The following is a 16,348-nucleotide window of genomic DNA, read 5'->3' on the forward strand; positions in this document are numbered from 1 at the left end:
ACAGTTAGGTTTGTACCCTGCTGCTTTCACTTAACCTCACGCTGTGTGCATTTTTCCATGTGTGTTAGTCAGTGTCACAGCAGGAAACAAATGGCACATGGCTGGGGTATATTGGCAGTAAAGCAACTGTTTAGAGCAGTAGGGGCAAGTGAAAGGAACCAGTGGAGGACTCTGAAGCATCCAAACACTTGGGTAATTGTTCTACCTTAAAATTCATCTGAGAGCTGGGGCTGTGGGCAAAGGGCTGCCCCATGGAACTGTGGTCGAAGGTGGTCACTGCCAGGACCATGCTGAAGCAGAGGGAGCAGGAGGGCTCGTTGTCGCTCAGACTCCTCTCTGCTCAACCTCTCTGACTTGCTGCGGCCGTGGCTGTTGGCAGAAACCAACAGGAGACCAGAGGGCCGGGGAGCCTGGGAGATACGTCTGTGGAAGTCAGTCTCCCACACGGAAGAGAGGAGCAGGAAACAGTTAGCACAGTAAAAGGATTCATCCAGGCACCTTTTTTTTTTTTTTTAATTTACTTGACTGCAACCCGGTTCTTAGTTGCAGCCTGCAGAATCTAGTTCCCTGACCAGGGAACGAATCTGGGCCCGCTGCCTTGGAAGTGCAGAATCTTAGCCACTGGACCAGGGAAGTTCCAGTCAAGACCCTTCTTGAACGTCATGAACATCATGAAGCCATGATGTTCCCACATGCAGAGGACCCTGAGTTAACTTCTGAGATTTTTTTTAATTGACCATTCTCTTAATTGACCATTTACATTGGATTCACTATTCTGGTATTTCAGATAACACTCAGAGAAGCATCCTTGAACAGAGGTAGAACTACTGGGTCAAACAATCTAAAGATTTTTTCTAAGCTCCTGAAATATACTTCCAAAATGGTTATACAGTTGCTCCTAACCCATAGTGGGAGAGAGGGCCATGTCCTTATACCCTTCAGTTCAGTTCAGTTCAGTTCAGCCGCTCAGTCGTGTCCGACTCTTTGCGACCCCATGAATTGCAGCACTCCAGGCCTCCCTATCCATCACCAACTCCCGGAGTTCATTCAGACCCACATCCATCGAGTCAGTGATGCCATCCAGCCATCTCGTCCTCTGTCGTCCCCTTCTCCTCCTGCCCCCAATCCCTCCCAGCATCAGAGTCTTTTCCAATGAGTTAACTCTTTGCATGAGGTGGCCAGAGTACTGGAGTTTCAGCTTTAGCATCATTCCTTCCAAACAAATCCCAGGGCTGATTTCCTTCAGAATGGACTGGTTGGATCTCCTTGCAGTCCAAGGGACTCTCAAGAGTCTTCTCCAACACCACAGTTCAAAAGCATCAATTCTTCAGCGCTCAGCCTTCTTCACAGTCCAACTCTCACATCCATACATGACCACAGGAAAAACCATAGCCTTGACTAGACGGACCTTATACCCTTAGAGGTACTAAAAATTAAGATGTCTTCAAATCTTTAATTACCAATAAGACTGGCAAGTATAGGATTTTTTTTTTTTTTGAAGGGAAAGAATCTTTTTTTTTTTTTTAAGGTAAGTGTCATTGAATTCTGTCTTTCTGAAAAGTGGAATATTGGACTTGTCTGGTGGTACAGGGGTTAAGACTACGTACTTCTACTGCAAGGAGTGCAGGTTTGACCCCTGGTAAGGGAACTAAGCTATCCGGCATGCCACACAGTATGGCCAAAAAAAAGTAGAATCTCACGGTTTAAATTTTATAACTACAGGAAGTTATTTTAAAAACTGCATTTTCCTATATTGTGATCACATGATTAGATCAATAGGAAGAGATGAGATGCTTTTGTGTTTCTTGAGGCAGTCAGGACTTTGGCCAGGAGCCGTGTGTTAACCTTCGCTCTTGAACCCCTCCACAAGTACAGATTCCCAGGCAGAATTTTCTTAACTGAGAAAAACAACTGGGGAACCAGCTCTTGTGCTCTGGGTGATCCTGAATGAGCTGTGCAGATCAGGAAATTCCAGGCTAAGCAAAGAAGCCGCTCAGCAGCCTTCTCTCTGAGCCTGAGCGTCATCGTAGTTAATATGACTGACAACTGGCTCACTGTTGGGATTGTCTCTTCCTATTTCTGATGGTCAGAGAGTTTAAACACATGACTGTCAAGATCAGGTCACTCGGAAGGGCCTCATTGTGTGTGGATTTGTTTGGGCCACGTCCAGCCTTTCCTTCCCCCTTTTCTTTTTCTTGAGATGTGCTGTTTCCAGGTCAGGAAGCCAGGGAGAAGTCCCGGCCTGACTAGTTCCTGTTGCTTTTCCTCAGAACCACAAGCAGCAGCGGTGGGCTGACCATCAGCAGCCTGCTCAAGGAAAAGGAGGGCTCCGAGGCAGCCAAGTTCACCCTGGAGGAGCTTGGCCTCATCTGCAGCATCCTGAGCACTGCAGAGTACTGCCTGGCCACCACCCAGCAGGTGAGCCACCCCGGCCACCCACGTGCCCCCTCCTCTTCCTGAGCTGTCTGGGCCACCAAGCTCAGGTAGAAGACCACACAACCCCGGGCAGACCCGCTGGCCTCCCCCAGGAAACAACTCGAGGTCCAGCCAGAAGACTGCCCCAGCAGCCACTGCGCAGAAGGACCACATTAAAAGGAGGCTGGGCAAGACTGACCGGCCTCCTCCCTGGGGCTGTATAAGCCACTCTGAGGGCATGATGTGCCCTCTTGAAAGTAGGTCGTAGCCTTGTCTCCCATACGTGAAAAGCAGTAATAACCGTAGTGGTGCTAGGCCCCAGACTTGGTTGTGCTGAGTCACAACCACTGGTTTTGTTCTCAGGAGGGTTACCAGGCTCACCAAAAACCCTCTGGGCTCTTATGTGTCTCCTGAAATTTATGGAGCATTCTCTATTCTGAAACAAATAACCATTGTTTGGATGCTGACGTTCAGGAACCGGGAAGCAGGAAAGGGTGATGCCCCTGCTGGAGCTCCCATTAGCAGAAGGAAGACCCAGAAGAATTTTCCATTCAGCCTTCAGCATGGGATTAGAAGTTCCTTTCCACGTTGGCTCTGGAATTCACCTAAGGTCAAGAGAAAGAAAATAACTGGGAAAGGTTCTGTTCTTCCTCCCTTTTGGGATTTCTTATTTCTGCATGCCTAGATGGCTCAAATGATAAAGCATCTGTCTACAATGCAGGAGACCTGGGTTCAATCCCTGGGTCGGGAAGATTCCCTGGAGAAGGAAATGGCAACCCACTCCAGTACTCTTGCCTAGAAAATCCCATGGATGGAGGAGCCTGGTGCAGGCTACTATCCATGGGGTCTCAAAGAGTCGGACACAACTGAGCGACTTCACCTCACCTCAGATCATAGGAAGGCAGGCATGACTTATGGTTCAGACAGTTATAGCTTGGAGCACATGTGAGCCAGAGCAAGAATACAGGAGGCCAAAGAAGAAGGGTCCCCCCCAGAACTTCACAGTTAAGGTTAAGCCAGGCAGAGGCGGGGGCAGTAGTATGTCCTGCTTGGGGACATGGTCACACTAAGTCACACGGGGAATAACCTGTGAAGTTTTGGCCTTGGAGCCAGAGACAGCCACTTGTTTAGTGTGAGAACTTCCAGGGCAGGACAACAGTATCTATGAGGACCTCCAAGGCAGGGCCCAGAGTTCTTTGATGAAGAAGCACAATTTTAACTATTCTCTGTGTGTGTGCAGAAAGAGAAAAACACACACATATAAATAGGGTATTTTAAAAGTAAAATAACCATGGTACCAAAAAGAACTATGCAATCAATGACTCTCAATCCCATCCCTCAAATAATCATATTAGCAATTTGGAGCCTTTCTTTCTGTGCTTTTCCGTGAACATAGTTTCATATGTTCTATAATTAACTTAATTCACTTTCATATCCTCCTGTTTTTAACATCACAGTGTTAGCATTTCTCCTGTTGCTATGATGTCTTTCTTGCCATCATTGTTATGGTTACATAATAATCCAATAAGGGGCTATACCATAAATCATTTAACAGTATCCCTGATAATTGTTTATACTATTTCCAGTTTTTGCTTTTATGAGTAATCCTACAAAGAACATCTAAATATGGTTTGCATTATTTTTTTAAAGGAGATCCTTAGAAGTTCTAGACGTATTAGTAGGTCAGAGACCATTCTGATGACTCAATGATAGATGTAGCCAGTTTTTTGTTAGAGAAAATTATTTTTACTGATTATAAAAGTAAATACATTTTTGGCACCTATATTGTGCTCTTTCAATACCATTTTTCACTGAAGGGAACCAGTCATTCCTAGAGAAGTGACTAATTCCAGGTCTGAGGAAATGTTCCAAGATGAACCTGGAACACCAGATCATACAAAAAGGAAGACTGTGAGAGTCATATCAAAAGGACTCAGGAGCTGCAGCGGGTTTTATGGTACGAAACAATATGTCCAGGTCCTAAGCCCTGGTGCCTGTAAATGTGACCTAATTTGGGAATAGAGTCTTTGAAGATGTAATTAAGTCAGAATCTCAAATGAGATAGTCTTGCATTTAGGGTGAGCCCTAAATCCAATGACCGGTGTCCTTAGAAAGGAGAAAGTGAAAAGCGAAAGTCGCTCAGTCATGTCTGACTCTTTGCGACCCCACAGTCCATGGAATTCTCCAGGCCAGAATACTGGAGTGGGTAGCCTTTTCCTTTTCCAGGGGATCTTCCCAACCCAGGGATCGAACCCAGGTCTCCTGCATTGCAGGCGGATTCTTTATCAGCTGAGCCACAAGAGAAGCCCAAGAATACTGGAGTGGGTAGCCTATCCCTTCTCCAGCAGATCTTCCCAACCCAGGAACCAAACCGGGGTCTCCTGCATTGCAGGTGGATTCTTTACCATCCGAGCTATGAGGGGAGCCCTTTAGAAAGGAGAGGGAGACTTAACACACTAAGACATAACGAAGATGCCCACATGAGGGAGGCAGAGACTGGGAGGATGCATCTGTAAACCAGGGAACACCAAAGGTTGCCAGCCACCACCAGCAGAGAGAGGACAGACACGAGAGAGTGCTACTTCAGAGACCCCAGGAGGAACCAGCCCTGCCAGCCCCTTACCTTTGGGCTTTTGGCCTCCAGATTCTGTGAGAGGATACCTTCCTGATTTAAGCTACCAAGTTTGTAGTAATTTATTATGGCAGCCCCAGGAAACTGATTACAGGAGCCAGCTCTGCTGGTCAAAGATGAGACATGTAAGTATCACTACATGTATTAGCTACAGTGGATGGAAAACATCAAATACGTTTAAATCCATTTGGTTACAATGATATTTTTTAAAGTTCAGTTACCACATTGGAAGATACTAAGAAATCACTGATATGAATTGAATATTGGCAAAAAGAGGGAACGTTCTTAACCTGCTTTGCCTATCTGACTTGTAGCTCAGGATAACCAAATCACTGACAATGGGTAGTGTATCTTTATAGTGGATTTTCAGCAAATAAATGAAGTAGAAAAGATGGAATTTGAGTAGCATTCTTTTATACCTCCTTAATGGAATAATGGATCTGGCATTGACCATCAGTGGTTGCTAACTTTACAAAAAGAGAGAAAAGCAAACATCAGGTATCTCTTGATGGAAGTAACACAGCGTCATCATGAAGGAGTTTTCTTTCTGTCTTTTATTTGTAACTGTGCCATGCAGCTTGTGGGATCTTAGTTCCTTGACCAGGGATTGAACCCAGGCCATGGCAGTAAAAGCTCTGAGTTCCAACCACTGTACCACCAGGGATTTTCCATGAAGGGGTTTTCTTTAAAAAAAAAAAAAATCTGGAGCATCCCTGGTGGTTCAGTGGTAGAGAATCCATCTGCCAGTGCAGGAGACACGGGTTCAATCCCTGGTCCAGAAAGATCCCACATGCCATGAAGCAACTAAGCCCATGTGCCACAACTATTGAGCCTGTGCTCTAAAGCCCAGAAATGACAACTACTGAGCCCGCATGCCCTGGAACCCGGGCTCCACAGCAGGAGAGGCCACTATAATGAGAAGCCCGGGCAACACAACTAGAGAAAAGCCTGCTCAGCAACAAAGGCTCAGCACATCCAGAAATAAATAATAAGTAAAATCTGTATCTGATCAAGCTACAGTTTACAGGAAATACAAGGGACAGAAGAACTTGCCAGTTAGTACCTTGTGGATACAATCAGTAAAATCATACCATGAGAAAAGCTACAAGGCAAACAACCCAGTTTCCTTAAGAAAAAACACAGAGGGTTGGAGTTGGGGGGATGCAAGAAGAAATGAAGGGAGAAACCAAAGAGACTTGAGAATCCAAGCAATGAAGAATGGAAAAATAATACTTAAAATACAGTGCCAATGATGTGTCAGTATCAGTTCATTAATTGTAACACATTTACTCTTAACAGCTGCATAAGTGTGGCATTCATTCCTTCAGGAGCTCTTTATGAAGCACTGATCAGGCACCAGGCACCATATTTGGTATTAATTCACAGTGGTGAACAGAGTAGACAAATTTCTTACCATGGAACTTAGGACTAATAGAGGAGCCAGATAATATAAGTAAGGAAGTTTTGTGGGAAGTTCTAGGAAAGAAACAGATGCTGCAGTGCTAATAGAGATTGCCTACTGAGGTAGAGTAGTCAAGGAGGGCCTCCCAGAGGCGGTGATAATGGAGCGGAGTCCTGAGTGTTGGAATGCTGTTGCCTGGAAGGTCTGGGCACTGGGGAGTGGCAAAACAAGGGAGCTGGCTTGGTGGGATGAGCAGGGAGAGGGAGAGGAAGCAGGAAGTGTCAAGGCCCTGGGAAGGAAAAGACCCTAGTGTGTTCCAGAACCTTAAGTGTTCACTATAATTGAAGTCGAGCAGGCAAGGATGGGGAGAGCAAGATGTGGGCCAGAGAGCTAGAGAAGACCCAAATCCTAATTAGAAGTTGGGATAGTTGGGTTTTATTTTCAGCGTAAAGGGAAGAGGCAGCTGACAGGTTGAAGCCATTGTGAGCCTGTGCCATGCTTTGTCTCCTCGGTCCCTTACAGATGTGCAGATTGTTTGTAGGTTTTCACCAATATAAACAACACTAGGATGTGAGCTTTATGAGAAGAGGGTCTTATCTGTCTACAGATCATGACAGAGCCTGGTGCAGAATAGATCAGTCGCTCAGTCGCGTCCGACTCTCTGAGACCCCACGGACTGTAGCCCACAAGGCTCCTCTGTCCATGGAATTCTCCAGGCAAGAATACTGGAGTGTGTTGCCATTCCCTTCGCCAAGGGATCTTGCCAACCCAGGGATTGAACCTGTGTCTTCTGCATTGCAGGCAGTTTCTTTACCGTCTGAGCCATCAGGGAATCCTGGCACAGAATAGGCTGTCAGTAAATATCAGTTGAATTCAAGGCCACTGCAAAGAACTCCTGTACATCTCTGTACCTTGTTCTCATCAGTCATTGAAATATCTTTCTAGATGCAAAATTGCTGGCCAAAAGAGAGTGTATACTTAAATGTTTGCTTTTTAAATAAATTGCCTTCCCAAAGAGTTACATTAATTTATCCACCCCTAAGAGGTATTTTTAACTTTAAGACAAAACATTCGTTATTCATAGAGTTTCTGTGATAAATGGGTTTGGGGCTGCTCAGTGAAGCGATTCCTGGGATGTTTTGAGATATTTACAGTTCCCGGTCAGTTGTATTTTTCTTCGAGACGGCTGGGAGCTCAGCCAGTTTCCCTCCCTCGGCTGTAGGCTGATGGAGGCAAAGACCGTGTTCCTTCTGTTTACCTCAATATCCCCAACACTTTAATATGGTGGGGGAATGGTCCATCCCAGCGCTCAGGGAAGACTTTTGATTTTATTGCCACCTACCCCAGAGGCCACCAGAGGCTTCCAATGTTAGTGGGTGAGCCTGCAATTCATAGGGCAGGGAGTAATCTAAAAACGGGGGTCTTTTTAAAATTAAATTTGATTAGGACTTCTCCGATGGTGCAGTGGATAAGAGTCTGCCTGCCAATGAAGGAGACATGGGTTCCATCCCTGGTCTGGGAAGATTCCACATGTCGAGGGGCAACTTAAGCCTGTGAGCCCCAGCTACGGAAGCCTGTGTGCCTAGAGCCTGTGCTCTGCGACAAGAGAAGCCACTGCCGAGAGAAGCCCGTGCACCGCAACAGGGTAGCCACTGGTCGCTGCAGCTAGAGAAATCCAGCAAAACAAGGAGACCCAGCTCAGCCAAAAATAAAAACGAAATAAACAACTTTTAAAAACAAATCAGTTAATTTGTCAGTGTGTCATGAGAACCAGGGCCAGAGAGCGCAGGTTCTGCCGGAGATTCAGTTCCCTCCCCTCCCGCTCACTGAGCAGGGTAGGCCACGCCTCCGCACCCTCATCTATCAAGTGAGGATCATAATAGAGTCGTCTTCACAGGCCGTGAGAATTAAATGAGCCCATACACGAAAAGTGCCCAGAATGGTACCTGAATCATCACACTCGGTAAATGTTAAGTGGTCTTGCTACGGTGCTCCTTCCGATAACCACTAAGCGTGTTTCTTTCTCTATCAGCTGGAAGAGAAACTCAAGGAGAAGGTCGACGTGAGTCTGATTGAACGAATCAATCTGACTGGAGAAATGGACACATTCAGCACGTGCGTACTTGCAAGTCTCTGCTTGAGACTCTTCCCTCACCCTGCCCAGAGCAGTGCGTCTCAGGACATCAGCTTAGGTCACTGCAGAACCTAAGAGGTTCCCAGAGCCTACTGTTGAATCAGGATATCTTCACAAGCCACTAAGGAGCCTGAGAAGTTGGTGCAGCTGACCCATATCCTGCCTCCTCACATGTAGTCATTCTTAGCTTACAGGGGTTTTATTGCTACAGTTTCTATAATAATGGCCTTCTCTGGTAACTTAGCAGTGAAAGAATCTGACTGCCAATGCAAGAGACTTGGGTTCTATCCCTGGGTCAGGAAGATCCCCTGGAGAAGGAAGTGGCAACTCACTCCAGTATTCTTGCCTGGAAAATCCCCTGGACAGAGGAGCCTAGTGAGCTACAGTCCATGGGGTCACAAAAGAGTTGGCCACGACTTAGTGACTAAACAACAACAACAATCTAGGATAACAGGGAAGAAGAACTTTCCCACCTCAGCCATCCCTGCAGGAAGGTCAGGTCCAGGGCCTCCTGTCTGCCCCCCTCAGTCCACAGAGGGCCAGCCTCACCTCCAGTGTTTTCAGGATGTAAAGGCTGAGCGACCTGATTTTAGCCATGGAAGCGGGTAGAGGAGTGGGCAGGGCATGGATGTATTTGGGGTGGGAGGGTGTCTGTCCAAGAAGTTCAGATGAAAGACTTTGGAATCAGTTCCTGCCCTGGTGCCACCTGGCAGGGTTTTGTCATGGTCTTTAAATGAGATTGGGGAAGGACAAGCTTCAGCTTTCTCATCGGCCACTTAATGAGGAAAAATCCAGATCCTCTTCTTAGGTCATTTCCTCTCTTTCTCTCAACCTTTTTTTCCCTCCAAGGTCTGACTTAAACATTTTAGGCAAGTGTGTACTTTGGGAAAAGTGAAGAGGGATCCTGGGCATAGCTGCAGGGGAGATGAGCCACGGGATCTTGTGTCCTGACCGAGTGGGGACACACCCGAGTGAGACCAGACGCACAGCTAGAAGAAGGGTGGAGCCAAGATGCTCCTCCTCGTCATTCATTCCATTTTGAAATAAACTCGAGTTTTTCTGATGAAATGGTGAAGCTAGATTATGCACAGGTGCCTAAAACCTTGGCAGGGGGCTGTGTCAGTGGGTCATTCACAAGTCACTTCTGTAAGCCATGACCACAGTGGTGTGTTTGACTTGCAGTGTCATCTCCAGCAGCATTCAGCTGTTGGTTCAGGACCTGGATGCTGCCTGCGACCCCGCCCTTACAGCCATGAGCAAGGTAAGCTTTCAGGAAGTGCTGCCTCCTGAACGTCGGAGAGTGAGCACAGGTGGTCTCTCCCGGTCCTCACCTGTAGCTCCTGTGGGCTCTCTAGTGCTTAAAGCACCAATCAGGAGGAGAACGGAGCCCTCCAGGAGTTTCCACAGGTGCTCAGTTGATCTCGAACCTGAAGTCAGTTGTTTGTCCTTTGGGAATGAGACAGGAAGCAGGTATGTTTCCTGAGTTTGAAGGAGAGGTTGCCTTTGCTCAGCATCTGACATGTGCGGAAAACCCTTCCTGTGGCCTCCCCAGAACGAGTGAAAGTGAAAAGTTGCTCAGTCGTGTCCGACTCTTTTGGACCCTGTGGATTGTAGCCTACCAGGCTCCTCTGTCCATGGAATTCTCCAGGCAAGAATCCTAGCTTGGGTAACCATTCCCTTCCTCAAGGCATCTTCCCCACCCAGGGATCAAACCTGGGTCTCCTGCATTGCAGGCAGATTCTTTACCAGCTAAGCCACCAGGGAAGCCCGGGTGGTGGTGTGCTTAAGGCAGTCACTTCTAACTCATCTTCGTTCCTGCCACTCAGATTTTTCCAACTCTTTCTGAATTCTGGTAACTGTGCAGGGTTATTTGATCAGGTTGCAGAGCCTGGTTTTCTTTTCTTTTTTTAGATATTTATTTCACTGCAGCGGGCCTCATTTGCAGCAGGCAGGATCTTTAGTTGTAGCATGGGGGATCTAGTTCCCTGACCGAGGATCCAGTCTGGGCCCCCTGCGTTGGGAGTGCAGTCATAGCCACTGGACCAGCAGGGAAGTCCCACCCCTGGTTTTCTAATGTGGTGGCCCGTCCGCCAGCCCGCAGTCCCCAGGCCTCTCCCTTGGCATTTCCCACGTGTGGCCTCATGTTGTTCTTCGGCTTTTAGCCTATGTCTTTTCTCCCTAACGTAAATACCTTGAGTGCATGGACCACAGAGAATAGAGAAGACTGTCATATTTGTTGATTGATTAAGTTGGAAATAAGCAATTCTTCATTGATTTTTTTCCCCCCTTAACATTTATTTATTTGGCTGCACCAGGTCTTAGTTGTGGCATATGGGATCTAATTCCCTGCCCGGGGATCAAACCCAGGCCTCTGCATTAGGAGGTCGGAGTCTTAAAGACTGGACCACCAGGAAAGTCCTTTCATTGATTACTAAGCCAAATAACACAAAGCCATCCGTCCACTCGTTGAGCCTTCTAGAGCAGTGGTTGGCAAACTACAACTGGTGAGCCACATCTGGCCCACTGCCAGATAAAGTTTTATTGGCACATAGCCACACTCATTCATTGTATGTTATCTGTGGCTGCTTTTGTGCTACAACAGCAGAATAAAGTAATTGCAGCTGAGACCAGATGGCTGGCAAAGCCTAAAATATTAACAGTCTGGCCCTTTACAGAAAAAGGTTGCCAGTGCGTGTTCTAGAGTCACAGACTTTGATAGCATTCTTACAAATTCTGCAGAAAGAACTTCTCAGGGGCCTACTGGCCAGTAGCAGAGTACAGTGAAGAACACTGGCTTTGGATTCAGACAAACCTAACTCTTCTCATTTTTCCTTTGGGCGTGTTGAGCAAATAACAACCTCTCTGGGTGCAGGTTACCTCATCGGTATGTGAAACAGGGGGCTCTGCCTCCCAGAGCGTTGTGAGGATGGAGACTGGCCCAGAGCCAAGAAACATTAGCCCTCCTTCCCTCTGGTCAGGAGGAGTGGCCGTGTCACAAGGCTGTGTAAGCGAGACATTCGGTCTGAATTTGGTTTTGTAGTAGGTTGTAAATATTTAAGAAAAAGAGAGGTTATTACCCAAACTTAAGCTTCGGGGGTTTTTTATGACGCTCGGTGGGGAGTCCTGAGTAGCCGATGTCACAGAGTTTCCTTTCAAAAGGCTGATCCTTTCAGCAATCAGAGGTGAATGTGTATTTCCAGCACCCAAGTGTTTACAAGCAGAAGACTCGGAGTAGGCAAACTGAGGCTCACTCATTTTCTTAGAGAGATGTGACTCTGAGGGTTGATTCTGCAGGCTCTGATTATCGCCTCACTGCTGGTGAACGTTCCTGACATCCTGAGCATGATCTGCTCCAGCTGCCTCCTCTCCTGCCCTGCCACACAGTTTAGGTCAGAAGGCAGCTGGGGAAAGAATTTCTACATTTACCAAAGGAAGAGTGAATTTTTTTTTCTTTTTAGTAAAATAGCAGTTTGGAGGGGCTTTAATGCTCCAGGTGTTGCTTATGTGAACTGTCATTTCATTAGGTGGGTTTCCTTCAAACTGCCCCCACCACCCATCTCTCCCCCAGACCCACACCAGCAAACACTAACAGAGACCATACCTCCAGAATCTTTTGTTTATATCACAGGAAAACCACAGACGTGGGAACGCAGCAGCTGGGAGGCCATTACTCTGTGTCTGAATCTTCTGGAGTTCTAGCAAAATGAAATCCATGTGATGGAAATGACCAGATATAAACAAGCCAAGTGGTCACAAACCGATTCAACAAATACCCTGTGATTTGTGCCTGCATTCTGTTCTGTGTAGTTTCTTCGAGGATTTTTTAAAAACTTTTGTGATAATGTTTATTCTTGTCTGTGATTCCATCATTTTTGCTAGTTGAATAGTTCGATTCAGACTCTACCCAGAGCAAGGCTGGGAAAGTCGCCAACTTTATTCCAAGGTGCTTGTTGTTGTTCAGTTGCTCAGTCGTGTCCAACTCTTTGTAACCCCATGGACTGCAGCACGCCAGGCTTCCCTGTCCTTTACCATTCTCCTGGAGTTTGCTCAAACTTGTGTCCATTGAGTTGGTGATGCCATCAGTTGACCATGAGTACATGGGTTTATTTCTGGACTCTCAGTTCTATTCCACTGATCTGTGTGTCTTTTCTCATGCTAGGGCCACACTGTCTGATGATTGTAGATTTCTAGTAAGTTCTAAAATCAGGAAGTATGAGTCTTCCAACTTAGTTCTTTTTCAAGATTGTTTTAGCTATTTTGAGTGTCCTGCGGGCTCACCGTTGTTTGTCTCATCCAGAGTATCTTTCTCTCTCAAGACACCATGGCACTTATATTCTCTATTTTGTTGTACAATTATTTTTTCTATCTCTGTCTCCCCTGTTAAGCTGTGAACAACTTGAGGGCTGTGTCTTAATCATTTTTTGATCTCCCCGGCACAGCACAGTACTTGCTTAACAGTAGTACTCCTGGAATGACTTTGAAGGTAAAGAAAGCAGAAAGAATAGAACAAAAGTGTGTAGACACTCACTTCACCAAGGAATGGTGACCAGGTGAGGCAGAGGTGGTAACTCTGCTGCCCAGAGTTAGCTGGGTGGAGTTGGCAGACAGTAGGAGACTCAGGCATCTTATAAATGGCAGGATCATGGAAGCCTTGAAGCCTTCAGGCACATCCAGGTGCTATTGAGGATGAGGTGATGATCCTCAGTGGTACTTAATAGCCAGGATTCTTACTTCACCAAGGAGCATCCTGGAGCAGACTGAAGCTGGAAATAGGAAATGCCCACATTTAGCTGTTTGCTCCCCAGCTGTGGGCAAAAACCCCGCTGCTGGTGAAGGAGAGAAGAACACAGAGGGGCAAATTTGGTAGAAAATCCACAGGAATGGCTTTAAACGGGCCAAACTCACAAGGAGGAAGCACAATACAAGTAAACTTTAGTGGTTTCTCTGAACCTGTAGACAGTGAGATAGTGTTGAGATAGTGTTATTGATAAGTTATGTCAAAATTACCCTTCAGACCGCTTTCCCCTCCCAAATTGCATTATTTTCTCAGATGAGCTCTGTGAGATGATGAGTAAGTTGCTATTTACGGAGCACTTTACCAGAAATCAGCACCCAAAGGCATTACTGCGTTTAATTCTGACAAATATATAAGGTTCCTGTGTTAGTTCCTTCTCAGTTTTGCAGATAAGGGAACGGAAATTCATCAGATCTCTTAGTTAAAATGCAGCAGAGCCAGAATTCAGACCCAGGTCTCTCCTCTGTGCAGTAACACACCACACTTACAGAGTAAGTTAGTCTTTTGGCATATGTGGAAACTGAGGCAAAAATCAGCCTGAGTAATTTGTCTAAAAACAGAAGAATGTGACAGTGTATGCTTAGTACTGGTGGGTTCACATGAGCGTGTTTTCATGCTTACTTGACCATGAGCTCCTCAAGCATTCAGAAGCATCCTGTTGGATACTGGTCTTCAGCTTTTCTCAATCTGACACCATGACTTTCCTACAGGGAAGAAAACAGGTTGAGCAGCCAACCCAAGTATTGCAGCCTGCTTTGCACATTTCTCCAGAAAACTAATGGATTATCATTCTGGCATGTGTGTTACTTGGTTTTCTTCTTCATAATATGTCCAAGGTCATAGCGCTTTATAACAGCAAAGCCGAAAATAAAGCCGAGTCTCCTGATTCTTGAAAAGGAAGTGGTTTGGAGTGCTTTGGTGGAAACCATGTGAAGAGTTCTGTCTTTTAAATGTAATTTCTGTGAATTCTTAAGAATTCATATGTCTCTGCCAGATGCTGATGATCAGTGTAATTTTTTTGCCTGTTCAGTCAGAGAAAGTGGTACTCAGCCGTGGAATGTATTGTAGCTTTTAACCCCTGATGTGTACATGTTGTGTAACAGAAAGGGCAACAATAAGATTGCAATCCTTCAGAATGAATGTGGCAGAAAAAGGTCAGTGAGCACAGTCTTATTTCCTTTTGTTGTCCAGAATAATTGGAATTCTTGAGCCTCCTAGAAATTGGAAGCTAAAGAAAGCAATTCAAGTTTCCTTAAAAATAATAATAATAATAATTAGTATGCCTGAGTATGACCTTACAAGTAGGATTTTTTTTTTAAATCTGTGGCTTCCTTAAAGGGAACCATTGGTCCCATGGTCCTCCTCACTCTGTCCTTCTTCCTAGGGCTACTCACATCCCTAGGTTGAAAGAATCTAAGTCTCTGTCCAGAATCAAACAGATTTAGCTTTTAGCCCATTAATGATAGTTTTAAGGGGAAAAAAAAAAAAAGAACAAACAGAAGAAACTGAACAAATTAAATTTCCTTACAGTCTGACAAGTAATTTCTATTAGATTTCAAGATCGTGAACATGTACTCATTTAGGAGGCCACCTTACTATTCCCCAGAGACATTTCAAAATAGCCAGAATAGTCCTCAAATCTGTTCTCATTTCCCTCAGTTATTAAAATGTAGATCTGTTTCAGGAGACTCACAGGGCTCCATGGTTAAGAAATCCTCATTTCCATCTACCACCTATAATCAAGGCACATCTTTCTTCATAAAAGATTTTTTTTTTATTATGACCAAAGCAAATTACCTTCATTATAGAAAATCACAGATTTTTAAAAAGAAGAAAATTTAAACCACCCATAATTCCAATTAACAAACATATTTCAGTCTTTCTTCTTATGCCTATATTTTCTTTATCTATGTTCATTTTTGGCTGTGCTGGGTCTTCGTTGCTACACAGGCTTTTCTTTCTTCACGGTGTGAGGGCTTTTCATCGTGGTGTCTTCTCTTGTGCAGCATGGCCTCTAGGACAGTAACTCAGTGCATGGGCTCAGTAGTTGAGGTTCCTGGGCTCTAGAGCACAGGCTCAGTAGTTGTGATGCACGGGCTTAGTTGCTTTACGGTGTGAGGGCTTTTCATCGTGGTGGCTTCTCTTGTGCAGCACAGCCTCTAGGGCAGTAACTCAGTGCATGGGCTCAGTAGTTGAGGTTCCTGGGCTCTAGAGCACAGGTTCAGTAGTTGTGATGCATGGGCTTAGTTGCTCTGTGGCATGTAGGATCTTGCCAGACCAGGGATCATAACCCATGTCTCCTGCATTGGCAAGCGGATTCGTTACCACTGAGCCACCAGGAAAACCCTATGCGTTTATGTTTAAATAAACAAGCTTATGCTTTACATAGTATATAACCTCTTTTTCTCATTTTGCAGGTTTTAATAGTTTTCTGGGCCGTTTGAGCTGAATCTGTGGTGTTTTTAGTGACTGCCTAGTACTCCATAGTACAGAGTATTTACTGTTAAAATTGTAACAGTAGTTAACATTTACCATGGAAGTAATACATGCCAGGCACTGTGTAAGAGCACCCCATACACTGTCTTTCATTAACTGTATAGATTATAGAGGTTATCATCATCCCAGTTTTATGGCTGAGGAAACTGAGGCTCACAGAGTTTGGTCACTTGTCCAAGTCATACATTTAGCTGGTTGCACGAACAATATTAGGACTCATGACTGGCAACTCTAGTTTGCCTCATCTTAAGTACTGTCATCTGTTGCCCCTGACATGTATGTGATCATTTCACTTTTGATGGATGTTAAGCTATTTCCAATTTTTCACATTTATAAATAGTCCAGCAATGGACAACTTTGTGTGGGTGTGTGTTTTCTGAGCATTCATAATTACTATCTTCAGATTAGTTGCCATAAAGGAATTGTAGAGATCTAAAACTATGTAAAATGCCAAAATTTTTCATAAATATTTTC

The 16,348-nt window shown here is 45.3% G+C and overlaps 1 protein-coding gene across 1 annotated transcript in view; it reads left to right on the forward strand.

The window, feature by feature from the left end:
• Window positions 1-16,348, forward strand: part of VPS53 (VPS53 subunit of GARP complex) — a 124,331-nt gene that overhangs the window by 81,430 nt on the left and 26,553 nt on the right. The window contains 3 exon segments of the mRNA XM_012185438.5: window positions 2,271-2,418; window positions 8,482-8,564; window positions 9,766-9,844. Of these exon segments, the coding sequence (XP_012040828.2) occupies window positions 2,271-2,418; window positions 8,482-8,564; window positions 9,766-9,844 (310 nt within the window).

Source organism: Ovis aries, chromosome 11, assembly GCF_016772045.2.
Source record: "Ovis aries strain OAR_USU_Benz2616 breed Rambouillet chromosome 11, ARS-UI_Ramb_v3.0, whole genome shotgun sequence".
NCBI classification, from domain to species: Eukaryota; Metazoa; Chordata; class Mammalia; order Artiodactyla; family Bovidae; genus Ovis; species Ovis aries.